The sequence below is a fragment of the Pseudorasbora parva genome, chromosome 7, assembly GCF_024679245.1.
Source record: "Pseudorasbora parva isolate DD20220531a chromosome 7, ASM2467924v1, whole genome shotgun sequence".
Taxonomy (NCBI): Eukaryota; Metazoa; Chordata; class Actinopteri; order Cypriniformes; family Gobionidae; genus Pseudorasbora; species Pseudorasbora parva.
This window is the reverse complement of record NC_090178.1, coordinates 12811414-12825594: the sequence shown is the minus strand read 5'-3', so window position 1 is coordinate 12825594 and position 14181 is coordinate 12811414. Positions and strand designations below refer to the sequence as shown.

Below are 14181 nucleotides of genomic sequence, written 5' to 3'. Positions count from 1 at the left end.
GAACCCCCGAGAAGCTATTGTTTAGGGCTAGTAGTTGGCGGGTTTTGTTGTAAAAACTTGGCAACTCTGTCTGCACGCGCGCTGAAATCAGGCTGGAACACACAATCTTTGCTGGTGTTGTAAAAAAATAAAATAATTTAATGATACACAGAGTACTTACCCAACATGATCATTTCTGAGAGAAATTGTGAAGGTGAATGCAAATACAAACAAGCTCTCCGTTTACGATTCGAATAAATATAATCCAAGCCCCTTTGTCATTGTCTAAAGCCCGCCCTGATGATTTCATTGGTCCGAACAGTTTCTGTTCGGGGATAATTACTCCTCTATGGAGCGAGGCCAGACCGAACTGCCGACCTAAAAATGTTGTGGGCGGGGCTAAGTTCGGCTGGCATCCAGGCTACCTCACTGTATATTATCTGTATTTTTGCTAAATTTCTGAAGGAAGGCTTTTGATTAAAAAGAGGCAGATGCATTCTAGCCTCATTTCTGTGCATTTCACTATGCCACCTAAACCTCAGAGAAAGGTGTTGTGGCATGGGCACTTTGATGTTATTTCGATAGAGGCTGTAAGACTAGATGTAGCATGGCTTGAAGTTTGTATGTCTTGACAAAAGTATATATATGACCAGTTGTATACTTGTTTGTGTGTGCATACTGTACTGAAAATGCTCTCGGCTCTCTCATATCTCTCTGTTGCATCATGTGCAAGTATCTAGACCAACATTATATCATGCTTTCGGGTTTTTATTTTGCCGGAAAGCACTCAAATTCATACTAGGCCTCTCTTCTACTGAAGTCCCCTCAAGTAGCTGCAGCTTTCCCACCGTTTTTAATATCATACTCATTGATTTCTCGTGGATTGTTTGCCTTTGCTCGTCAGCTCTAATTGACTGCTGATATTACGGAAAACGTTATTGCTCAATGCATCTCGGGGGGAAGGATGCAGTCCAGACTCGGATCTGTCTAAATGAGTTTCCCCTTTATTTGTCCCACATGCACAGCTTTTAATTACACCCGAGTTCAAGACACGCAGAGGGACGGGTTTGGATAAGAAAGCGGAGTTCACATGAAGTGTTGGTTGTCGTCGTGAATTAGGGCAGTCTTATATAAGACAACAATGTAGGCGTTGTTTGTGAGGTTCGCTAATTAAAACGTTTAGCTGGTTATGTTGGCTTTTAATTATTAGCGTCAACTTCCCTTTGCCCGTGTTGAAATGAAAATTGGATTTGGATCCTTAACTATTTATTTTTGACTGTTAAGCTCTTTTTTTTCTTCCCATCACTCTGAGTGTTTTAGAGAAGTTTAAATCAGATGAGTAGGTCAAAAAGATTTAGGAAGATATTCTCATATCAATCTGTCTCTTTTGTCTTCTGTCTCATTTTGAAGCACCAACATTTGATTATGGAGACATGCCATCCCCTCTGAGTGAGACAGAAAGCACCATCACAGTCATGCTGCGTCCTGCTCAAGGCCGAGGCGCTCCGGTCAGGTGAGAGGGACATCATTTGCTTTAAATAAATGTTCTGGGTTGAATACAAGTTAAGTTCAATCTACAGGATTTTTGGCCGGTATAATGTTCATTACCACAGAAAATAATTTTTACCAAAGGAAAAAAAAAGTTTTTAACTTTTGGTGAGGCACTTACAATAGAGGGAAATGGGCCCCTTTTTACAGTATAAGCAGAAATGTTAAGCTTTAAAACCTTTATAAAATAATTTACATTGATTTAAGGCACTATTTTCATTATGTTGTCATGGCAGTGTAATTCAGAATTGTTTAACTTTACACAGAATGTTAACACACACATTGTTTATGTCTTGTAGCTATACTATTGAAATTAAATTTACATCGTTATTACAGTTAACTAAAACTAAAACCATAAAAAATTGTTGCTTGATATATAGCTAGCAACATTTCTCATGTGTTATTTATATTTGAAGACTGTAACATTTTGATGTACTAAAATAACTAAAACCAAAACTAATTTAAATGAATAAACTAATACAAATGACAAAAACAAATACACACACACACGTTTGTTTTTGTGACATATGGGGACATTCCATAGGTGTAATGGTTTTTATACTGTACAAACCGTATTTTCTATCCCCCTAAACTGCCCCTGCCACTAAACCTACCCATCACAGGAAACATTCTGCATTTTTACTTCTCAAAAAAACTCATCCTGTATGATTTATAAGCATTTTGAAAAAAGTGGGGACATGGGCAATGTCCTCATATTACACCCTCTCCTTGTAATACCTGTGTCATACCCATGTGATTATACACACGTGTCCTCATATGCCACAAAAACACCCCCCCCCCCACACACACACACACACACACACACACAAACACAAAAAAAAAGACTAACTAAGATTGAAATAAAATCAGAAAATATAAAAAAATTATTTTTGGTAATCAACATTTTGCCAGAAGTGCTGTCCGTTGAGCTTAACTTGTATTGAACCTCGAATATTCCTTTCCTAGCAATGCTATTATTTTTGTATCGTCATTAAAACATTTCTGTGTGTATGTATGCACAGCACGTATCAAGTGATCGTGGAGGAGGAAGCTGGTAGGAAGGTGAAGAGAGAAGTGGGTGTTCAGGACTGCTTCCCCATTCCTACATCTCACGGCGAGGCTCAGGCCCGTGGAGCTCCACACTACTATACTGCCGAACTGCCTCCGAGCAGCCTGCCTGAAGCCACGCCCTTTACTGTGGGGGACAACCACACCTATAACGGCTACTGGAACACCCCCCTGGACCCCAGGAAGAACTACCTCATCTACTTCCAGGCCATGAGCAACTTCAGAGGCGTGAGTGTCAGAAACTAGTTCTTTCTCCTTCGGATCCCTAATTCTCAGTATATCCTAAATATGAGTTAGCAAGTTCCTTGTTCCACAAAAAGGGGCACTGATACTCAGTTATTTAATTTGATATGATTACAAGATTGCTGATTGAAACAACAAATGGCATTTGTAATTAAATCAACTATTCATACTATTTTAATTAGGCAAAATAGATAATGTACATTTAATATGTAAATATGTAATGACTTAAAATATGTGCAAATATAATCAGGAGTGCCTGCACTTTTGCGAGCACTGGCACACAGTGTTATCCGATCTCTATTTGTGGACTTGACGCTTTGGAATTATCTGTGCAAAATACCAGTTTTTCATGTGTATGTATTCCGAAAGAGCAAACACAACAAATGTTTTCCCTGGACACATCCATCTTAGTTTTCTGACATATGTACTGGAACGCGGTCAACTAGAGTGTGACAACATTCCCAGCTACGACATCCCTCCTCCGAGGTAAATGAAACGCAGCAGAATTCTAAGAGTGTTTCAGTGTAAATAATAGGACAGTCCTACAAATGGCCTACTCTCTGGCCAGTGCCCTTAATATTAAACTAGGAAGCATAATGAGACACACACAGTTCTTTTTTGGATGGAAATTTTACTGATTTTATATAGGCTACCCTGATCTGAAATGCTATTTTTACACACTCCTACAGATTGTTTGGAGTATGCACAGCAGGAGATTAAGTGCAAAGCAGAGACCCAGAATACACAGTGAAAAGCACCTGCAGCTAGTAAATCTGCAATTAGCTGGATGTGCAAAAACATTACATCATTGCTTGTTCTTATGGGATGTTGTTTTTCTTCCGTTCCCTACTGTTCAAAACTATAAGATGGTGTGTGTCTCAGTCCCAGTATGAATTAATAATAGAGTATCAGCACACAGCTTTGGGTGTCCAGGCCTTATTCAAATAGGGAAAAACAGCCCCCGTGCTCTCTGTCCATGCCTAGGTAGAGGATAAACAGCAAGGAATACCGTCATGGTGGCATAAACCATTTCACAAGGATAATTGGGCACAGGTGCGGCTGATCAGAAATAGATCAGCTGGCAGTTTATGTTGTTAGAAATGGCTTGGGCTGGAAGACAGAATGAGCTCGACGGCACAAGCAAGACGGAGTCTGGAAAACAGCCGGGGAAATGGGAATCTCTGGCTGCTGAAAAATTGATCCGGAAAGGTGCCAAATAAGTTACTAAATAGGAAAAAAGCATTTGTCAGAAGCAAACTATAGATCTTGCTTAATAAAGCAAATGATGATAGTTTTCTGTCCACGTTCGGCTCGAAAGTATTCATGCCCGTTAATTTTTCCCCCATATTTTGTCATGTATGCTGAAGGGGTATGAATAATTTTGTAACACACTCTACTTCTGGACCCGACTCTTTTCAGTTTCGATTTAATTCATTATTCAAATTATTTATATTCTGAAACAGAAAAAACTACTAAGTTTAATAAATTTTGAACCATTAATTTTCCAATAAATAAAACTAGAATATCACTGTAATATAGCAAAACTTTCATTGTTGCTGTGCAGGAAATCTATGTCTAAAAATGTGTCTATTAAAGGTGCCCTAGAATGATTAAAAACAATGTTAAATTGTTCTCTGATATCTGCATAGAGGGTATGTGGCTTATTTAAGGGAAGAAAATGTCCAGATACAGTTTTACAGGTCCAGATACAACCAGCACCCATATCACCCTGTAGCCCAAGACTGGTTTCCCACTGAAGCTAAGCAGGGCTGAGCCTGGTCAGTACCTGGATGGGAGACCAACTGGGAAAACCAGGTAGCTGCTGGTAGAGGTGTTAGTGAGGCCAGCAGGGGGCGCTCACCCTGTGGTCTGTGTGGGTCCTAATGCCCCAGTATAGTGATAGGGACACTATACTCTCAAAAGAGTACCGTCTTTCGGATGAGATGTTAAACCGAGGTCCTGACTCTCTGTGGTCGTTAAAAATCCCAGGATGTCTTTCGGAAAAAGAGTAGGGGTGTAACCCAGGCATCCTGGCCAAATTTGCCCATTGGCCCCTGTCCATCATGGCCTCCTAATAATCCCCATATCCTGATTGGCTTCATCACTCGGTCTCCTCTCCACCAATCTGCTGGTGTGTGGTGAGCATTCTGGCGCAATATGGCTGCCGTCGCATCATCCAGGTGGATGCTGCACATTGGTGGTGGTTGAGGAGATTCCCCCCTTCTATGTAAAGCGCTTTGAGTGCCTTGAAAAGCGCTATATAAATTGAACTCATTATTATTATTTACAACCCTATAAATTGTCCCTATAATGTAATGCTCTGTTTTTGCCTTATTTGGAAGAGTCATGAATATTAATGTTGAGCTCTGCTCTGATTGGCTTATTTCAGCAGCTCACAGCAGTTCAGTGAGTCCTGATCGTTCTGACAGAACAAGACCAACTAAATGACGACACTAAGCAAAACATCTCAAATGGAGATTGATAAAATGCAGCTTACTTGTTTATTTGGTGTTTTCCATATATTATAGAATTAAAACACCCAAATGTCAAAACATTTACTCGAATCAATAAACAGCATTAGTAAAGCCCCAGTCTTGCAGATCATTAACTAAAAAAAGTTGGTTTAGGGTTTAGTTACCCTTTAAAATGGGCCGAACAAACAAACGATCTTGAATTAAATTGCTGTGGTATCGGATTATAAACATCAACCATGACTGTTGACATTTTTTATCTGTGGGAAGGATATGTAAAGTCCTCAGGTCTCCTGAACAGCCTGGAACATGAAGTTTGTCCATGCGAGCAGCTTGTTTTGATGATTCGCTCCATTTCCGCCTGACAATGAACATGTTTGGACAGATGTTAATGTTGGAGGCGTGCATATAAATGATCCCCAATACTTCCGTCATGATAGGCGTTATGTTGAGAAGCATTTTTTGTTCTTTTTTCTGTTGCGTTATGGATTCACGAGATTTACATAAGAAGTAGGAGGCAATGATGTTTGAGACTCACAGTACGTGATGTCCATGTACTGAACTCTTATTATTTCACTATGGCAATGTTAATTCAATTTTTCATTCTAGGGCACCTTTAAATGTCTATTAAATCTAAATCATTAGCTGGGTTTCCATCCAAATGTGAAGCAAATCTTTTCATATGTGTCAGTGATGTTATTGGTAACCTAGTAACCAACAATAAACAAAACAAGGCAAGCATAGAAAATGGACACAGGACTGCAATTATTTACGATTGGGCGAGTTATACATTTACTAACAGTTTACTAACAGTGCAGCTTGCAATAGAAATTTCAAAAATAATGCAGAAATTTTGATGAAGGCACTAGCAGCAAGGGCATTACGAAGACGTCGAGCTCCATGCATATGGGAAAGACAACTTCAGCAGGATTTTGGGAGGTTGTAGTGACCAGACATTTTACTCACAACCTTTGGCTACGACATTTCAGAATGTCAGAAGACACATTTGGAATGTTATCCAACATTATTGACATCATTTGTGGAATGTATGTCATGAATAGAACGAGGCATCAGTTTTACTGTCTGGGATTTGTCGCATTGCGTCGTGCTGCGTTCAGTGTAGACAATATAACTGATTACAATGGGTCCTATTGTCTTTTGTCGCATTACGCCACTCGCGGTGTAGACTCGGTGTGATGGAAACACAGCTGTTGTTTAAAATCTGAATTGAGTCTAAACAAATCAATTCACTAAAGTGAATCCCAGTTCTTTTTAACTACTGCCACACTTTTGTTAAATGAAGTGTGTGCAAGATTGTGGCCAAAACTGGTACTACAATCCCTTTCAAATTACCGTAGAGCGTTTTATCCCCTCTCCCCCTCCCCCCTGACTCGAGGTTGCCAGATTGGCTGCAGGATCCAGCAGGAACGTTTTTAGCTGCAGCTGAGGTAAATAGAGCAGATCTGGCAACCCGGATACCGAAACACTACTGACTTTGTGATTGGTAGATAGGTGGAGGGCGGAGCTTCAGGCCAAAACACAACATGTCAACATCAACATCAGTTAAGGGCTGCAACCACAACTTTTAAATGACAATATCCTGGCAGGACTTATGTTGTCAGTGATATAAGTATTTATATATAGTGACATATCAGGGCCATTTTAGGATTAATTGAAATACATTTCTTACATACAGTTCCTTTAATAAAAATAAAAAAAGTTAGTAGTGTCGTAATTTAAGTTAGTGTTCCTCAACACTGCTGCAAAAATGATGAATAAAGCAATTTACACAGTAAATATGCACAAGCCAACCTCCATCTTGAGCATGACATGAAGCTTCTCTGACTTTTGCCTTGTGGTTTCATGGTCATTAGTTACCTGCCGTACTTAATTATGCACTATTAATCCACAGACAATTTCAAGGTTGCGGGGGTAAAAAGAGTTTTTAATGGTCCATTTCGATTTGACACCAGCTAACAAACCTCATGCTCAAAAAGATGTGGGTGACATTTAGAAGAAGGTTATCACGTTGGCTCAGCACCTGGAGGAATGGATGAGCCAGCTTGGCACATTCCACTCTTCTGAACAGCAATTCAGAGACACAAAACTTGGACAGACTTTACCTACGCTATTACACAATTGGGTTTTTTTTTGGCGGCCTTGAAGGAAAATGCCTCTATGACCTATAGTACAGACACAAACTCCCTCCCCGCCGAACCCCTCAGGGCATCTCACGCTTTACAGACTGAAATGCACCTGTCAGCCAAGCCATTGTGACTCCACCTCCCCTTCTGGTTCTCTCTAGTTCAAACCCTACGTCTTGGAAACTGATCGCACAGCTCGGTCTCCTTTGGGCTCAGCTGATTTACTTGACCGACCTTTAGCTAAATATTCATTTTTATTCAGCTCTATTTTATGCTGCAATAACTGCCATAAAAGGCTGACAGTCTAATCTAAAGGGACATAGCTTAGAAGACTTAGCTAGCATTTAGCACTCCCCTGTTACCAGTTTGAACAGTTCTGTTATTTTTTTAACCTGACCACATATAAACAATGCTAATATACTTTGCTTTGTCTCTTGGCCAACTTTATGGCTATAAGTGGTTTTCAAAGCTTTTGGCAGCAGCACAAGAAAGTCAGTCCTCTGCTGCATTTTTGGCCATTATTCTGACAATTAGCAATTAGAGAGCTGTGAATGCTGTCAGTGCTTCATGTAATTGCTTTCAGTGATAAATATATATAAAGATGCTCTTAACAGATCGTTGATTCTCAGCTGTTTACAGAGGGCTGTTTTTCTTCCTTTCTCTTCCGTTATTTTTTTTGTCGTCCACTTCCTGAACAGTCCTTAGAGGCAAAACAAAAAGATAGTAGCTGCCAAACGCTCTTTCACTCATACTCAGAGAAAAACGGTTGTTGTTTTTTTTTTTTTTTTGTACTTTTATTTTCTCCTTTTCTTTGTATGGTACAAAACCCTATAGGACTGACCAGACATTTCAATGAGACTTTTTTTTTTTTTTCTTGGCATCTTTTGCTCTCTGTTTTACCAGGATGAATGGCAGGATGAATGGATACTAATGTTTCTCACCAAAACACTGTACCTGTATGTCTAGGTCATATTTATCATTTATAATTTTATAGTACAACAAGAAGGTCCCTGGCCAGGAACGTGTGTGTGTGTGTGTGTGTGTGTGTGTGTGTCCGTCCGTCCGTCCGTCCCTCCCTCCCTCCCTCCCTCCCTCCCTCCCTCCCAAGCTATGTAATGGGAGAGGGTTGGGGAAAGACCTGCCAACCTACAACGGAAAAACCTTTGCCAAAAATATTAAGTTATATTTAACTGAAGTGCAATACATATAATTTATTATTGTTTTATTATATTATTTTTCAAAATGCATATTGTGTAGAATTTATTACAGGAAAAAATATTCAGACTAATTAATCTTATCTTATTTCTCCGCAAAATAGAAAAAATGCAATAACTAATATAAAAGATTTTTATAATTTTATAATATTTATATATATATATATATATATATATATATATATATATATATATATATATATATATATATATATATATATATATATATTCAATTATTTATTTAAAATGTGTATTGCATGTGTATACAAGTAATGTAATTTTAGGTCTTTATGCAAATATACTGTATCTTCAATATTCTTATGACAATTCATCACTCATTAAAAACTGATTTTTTAACCAAATTATATTTTATATTTCATCATATTTTATAATGATTTAATATATAAATATAACTATATAAATATATTTATTTAGATTTTTAATTATAAATTAAAGCTGCAAGCAGCATTTGAGCGGGGTTCAAGCATTTAAGGGCGTTTAAGCACTGAGGCATTAAAGACATTAAGTTTTATTTAGCAAGATTTTAAACACTGAAATAATAGATGGAAAAGTCAATTCACAGCCAATATAGGCAATTTACCATAAAAAATGCATGGTTTTTAAAGCTTTTTAACAGTTATAGCGCCACCTATAGTCCGATCTCTTTAAAACTTTGCATGCTTCATCAGCATGTCATGCCACATATACCCAACAATTTTCGTGAATTTTTGAGCTTCCCTTTTGGGTTAGCGCCAACTAGTGGCCGATTTCTTTCAAAATTCTTACAGACCTCTAGGACCATGAGTCAAACATGTCCACTGAGTTTCGTTCCGATCGACCTCCGTTAACCCCATCTAATAGGTGCTCAAAATTCATTGGCTGATGGCGGCCATGTTTTTTGAGATACACCAATGTCCTCATAGACTTATAAAGTACCTTGGGCCAAGACACTGCATACCAATTTTCAGGTCAATCGGACTAGCGGTCATTGTTTTTTCCACATCATAGCGCCACCAACTGGTCAAACATCGCGATTTTTTTATCGAGACCAAAAAATAAGCCCATACACATGTGTTCCAAGTTTGGTGAAGATATCTCATTTCCTTCTTGAGTTATAGCCTTTTTAGTAAAATAGGCTCCGCCCACAACATTGTTTTTCCACTTCTTAGCAACCGTAAATCGAAATTTCAACTTTTTCTCAATGAATATTGATAGTCAGACTACAGAGAACATTTTGGCACTGGTTTGGTTCACATTGGGCAAAAAACCAGAGACTAGTTCGCGAAAGTATGTTTTTAACAAAATTGCAAATATTGAATTAATGATTTGACTGACAGCAATGGTTCTAGAGGCAAAGTTGTTCAGTATGAGGAGATCTATCACATGATATGCATATTTTGTGGATGGGTGCCACACCACGTGATTACGGAGCCATACAAATCTTTAGCGCCAACTAGTGGCCGATTTCTTTAGAAATTCTTACAGACCTCTAGGGCCATGAGTCAAACATGCCCATCAAGTTTTGTTCCGATCAGCCTCCGTTAACCTTGTCTAATAGGTGCTCAAATTTCATTGGCCGATAGCGGCCATGTTTTTTGAGATACGCCGATGTTCTCATAGACATACATGGGGCCTTGGACCAAGACACTGCTTTCCCATTTTCAAGTCAATAAGACTAACGGTCAGGTGATTATACCCCTTTTTATGTTTTTTTCATGTTATAGCGCCACCAAGTGGCCAATCGTTGCGATCTTTTTATCGTGACCAAGGACCGAGCCCATAAATATGTGTACCAAGTTTGGTGACGATATTTCATTTCCTTCTTGAGTTATAGCCTTATTAGTAAAATAGGCTCCGCCCTGAACATCCATTTTGACGCCCTTTAGCAAACATGAATCGAAATTTCAACTTTTTTTCAATGAATATTGATATTCAGTCTCCAGAGAACATTTCTGCACTGGTTTGGTTCCGATTGGTCAAAAAACCAGGGACTAGTTCGCAAAAGTAGATTTTCGACAAAATTCAAAATGGCGGACAAATTTTCATGACGGAAATGAAATCGGAGATATACGTTTTGTTCGTCATGGTCTCAGCTTTCCAATGATATAAGACACTTGACCCTTAGGAGCAACGGTTTAGGAGTTATGAGCCCTTTCGTGCTTTTGGTTGCTATAGCGCCACCTATGGGCCAATCTGGCTCATAATTTGATAACCTCTCCTCGATTTTTGGACTACCTGTTGACAAAGTTTGAAGTCTCTAGCATTTACGGTTTGGTCTGCACGATCGCTTTTACGGCAGAAGAATAATAATAATAATAATTAAAGCTGCAAGCAGCATTTAGCGGGGTTCAAGCCTTTAAGGCCTTTTAAGCACATAGGCATTAAAGACATTAAGTTTTATTTAGCAAGATTTTAAACACTAAAATAATAGATGGAAAAGTCCATTTACAGCCAATATGGGCAATTTACCATAGGAAATGCATGGTTTTTAAAGCTTTTTAACACTTATAGCGCCACCTATACTCCGATCTTTGTAAAATGTTGCATGCTTCATCAGCATGGTATGCCACATATACCCAACAATTTTCGTGAAGTTTTGAGTTTTCCCTTAGGATTTATAGGCTTTTGAGTATATTTTGCCACGCTTCTTTTCTAATTGGCCCTGTTATAGCCATCCAAATGCAAAAGTTCAACTTTTTTTCAATGAATATTTATCTAGAGAGTCTATAGAATTGTCCTAGACTGGTTTTGTTCCGGTCGGGCAAAAAACCAGGGACTAGTTCGCAAAAGTAGGTTTTTAACATAATTGCAAATATTTAATTAATGATTTGATTGACAGCAATGGTTCTAGAGGCAAAGTTGTTCAGCATGAGGAGATCTATAAAATGATATGCATATTTTGCCAATGTGTGCAACACCACGTGATTACAGAGCCATAAAACTCGTTAGCGCCAACTAGTGGCCGATTTCTTTCAAAATTCTTACAGACCTCTAGGACCATGAGTCAAACATGCCCACCGAGTTTCGTTCCGATCGGCCTCCGATAACCTTGTCTAATAGGTGCTCAAACTTCATTGGCCGATGGCGGCCATGTTTTTTGAGATACGCCAATATCCTCAGGGACATACATGCTACCTTGGGCCAAGACACTGCATACCAATTTTCAGGTCAATCGGACTAGCGGTCGTGTGGTTATAGCTATTTTCATGTTTTTTTCACATTATAGCGCCACCAAGTGGTCAATCGTCGCGATTTTTTTATCGAGACCAGAGAATGAGCCAATACACATGTGTACCAAGTTTGGTGAAGATATCTCATTTCATTTTTGAGTTATAGTCTTTTTAGTAAAATAGGCTCCGCCCTGAGCGTCCATTTTGATCCCCTTATCTTCCGTGAATCTAAATTTCAACTTTTTCTCAATGAATGTTCATATTCAGACTACAGACAACATTTTGGCACTGGTTTGGTTCCGATCGGTCAAAAAACCAGGGACTAGTTCGTAAAAGTAGGTTTTCAACAAAATTCAAAATGGCGGAAAATTTTTAATGACGGAAATGAAATCGGAGATATACGTTTTGTTCGCCGAGGTCTCAGCTTTCCAATGATATAAGACACTTGAGTGTGGACCAAACGGTTTAGGAGTTATGAGCCATTTTGCGCAATTGATTGCTATAGCGCCACCTATAGGCCAATGTGGCTCATAATTTGATAACCTTTCCTCGATTTTTGTACTACCTATTGACAAAGTTTCAAGTTTCCAGCCCTTACGGTTTGGTCTGCACGATGCGTTTTTCGGCTGAATAATAATAATAATAATAATAATAATAAAAATCAGTACAAATACAATAGGTGTTCAGCACTTCGTGCTTGAACCCCTAATAATTAAAGCTGCAAGCAGCATTTAGCGGGGTTCAAGCGTTTAAGGCCTTTTAAGCACATAGGCATTAAAGACATTAAGTTTTATTTAGCAAGATTTTAAAAATTTTAAACAGCCAATATAGGCATATTACCATAAAAAATGCATGGTTTTTATAGCTTTTTAACAGTTATAGCGCCACCTATAGTCCAATCTCTTTAAAACTTTTCATGCTTCATCAGCATGTCATGCTACATATACCCAACAATTTTCGTGAATTTTTGAGCTTCCCTTTTGAGTTAGCGCCAACTAGTGGCCGATTTCTTTCAAAAATCTTACAGACCTCTAGGACCATGAGTCAAACATGCCCACCAAGTTTCGTTCCGATCGGCCTCTGTTAACCTTGTCTAATAGGTGCTCAAATTTCATTGGCCGATGGCGGCCATGTTTTTTGAGATACGCCAATGTCTGCATACCAATTTTCAGGTTAATTGGACTAGCGATCGCGTGGTTATAGCCCTTTTCATGTTTTTTTTCACATTATAGCGCCACCAAGTGGCCAATCGTCGCAATATTTTTATCGTGACCTCAAATTGAGCCGATATACATGTGTACCAAGTTTGGTGACGATATCTCATTTCCTTCTTGAGTTATAGCCTTTTTAGTAAAATAGGCTCCGCCCTGAACGTCCATTTTGAAGCCAATTAGCATAAATGAATCGAAATTTCAACTTTTTTTTGATAACTATTGATAAACAGATACCAGAGAACATTTTGACACTGGTTTGGTTCCGATCGGTCAAAAAACCAGGGACTAGTTTGCAAAAGTAGGTTTTCAATAAAATTCAAAATGGCGGAAAAATTTGCATACTGGAAATAAAATCTGAGATATACATTTTGTTCGCCAAGGACTCAGCTTTCCAATGATATATGACACTTGAGTGTGGACCAAACGGTTTAGGAGTTATGAGCCTTTTCTCGCAATTGATTGCTATAGCGCCACCTATGGGCCAATTGGGGTCATAGCTTCTCAGGGTCTCCCCAACATGAGTACTACCATCTGACAAAGTTTCAAATTTCCAGCTCTTACGGTTTGGTCTGCACGATGCGTTTTAGCGGAGAATAATAATAATAATTAAAGCTGCAAGCAGCATTTAGCGGGGTTCAAGCATTTAAGGCCTTTTAACCACATAGGCATTAAAGACATTAAGTTTTATTTAGCAAGATTTTAAACACTGAAATAATAGATGGAAAAGTCCATTTACAGCCAATATAGGCAATTTACCATAAAAAATGCATGGTTTTTATAGCTTTTTAACAGTTATAGCGCCACCTATAGTCCGATCTCTTTAAAACTTTTCATGCTTCATCAGCATGTCATGCTACATATACCCAACAATTTTCGTGAATTTTTGAGCTTCCCTTTTTAGTTAGCGCCAACTAGTGGCCGATTTCTTTCAAAAATCTTACAGACCTCTAGGACCATGAGTCAAACATGCCCACCAAGTTTCGTTCCGATCGGCCTCTGTTAACCTTGTCTAATAGGTGCTCAAATTTCATTGGCCGATGGCGGCCATGTTTTTTGAGATACGCCAATGTCTGCATACCAATTTTCAGGTTAATTGGACTAGCGATCGCGTGGTTATAGCCCTTTTCATG

The 14181-nt window shown here is 38.7% G+C and overlaps 1 protein-coding gene across 16 annotated transcripts in view; it reads left to right on the top strand.

The window, feature by feature from the left end:
- The window catches only part of ptprub (protein tyrosine phosphatase receptor type Ub), a 390953-nt gene that overhangs the window by 280383 nt on the left and 96389 nt on the right, over nucleotides 1-14181 (top strand). For all 16 annotated transcript variants that reach the window (XM_067448179.1, XM_067448178.1, XM_067448177.1 and 13 more), the window contains 2 exons: nucleotides 1390-1492; nucleotides 2550-2823. In XM_067448179.1, the coding sequence (XP_067304280.1) occupies nucleotides 1390-1492; nucleotides 2550-2823 (377 nt within the window). The remainder of the gene's footprint in view (nucleotides 1-1389; nucleotides 1493-2549; nucleotides 2824-14181) is intronic.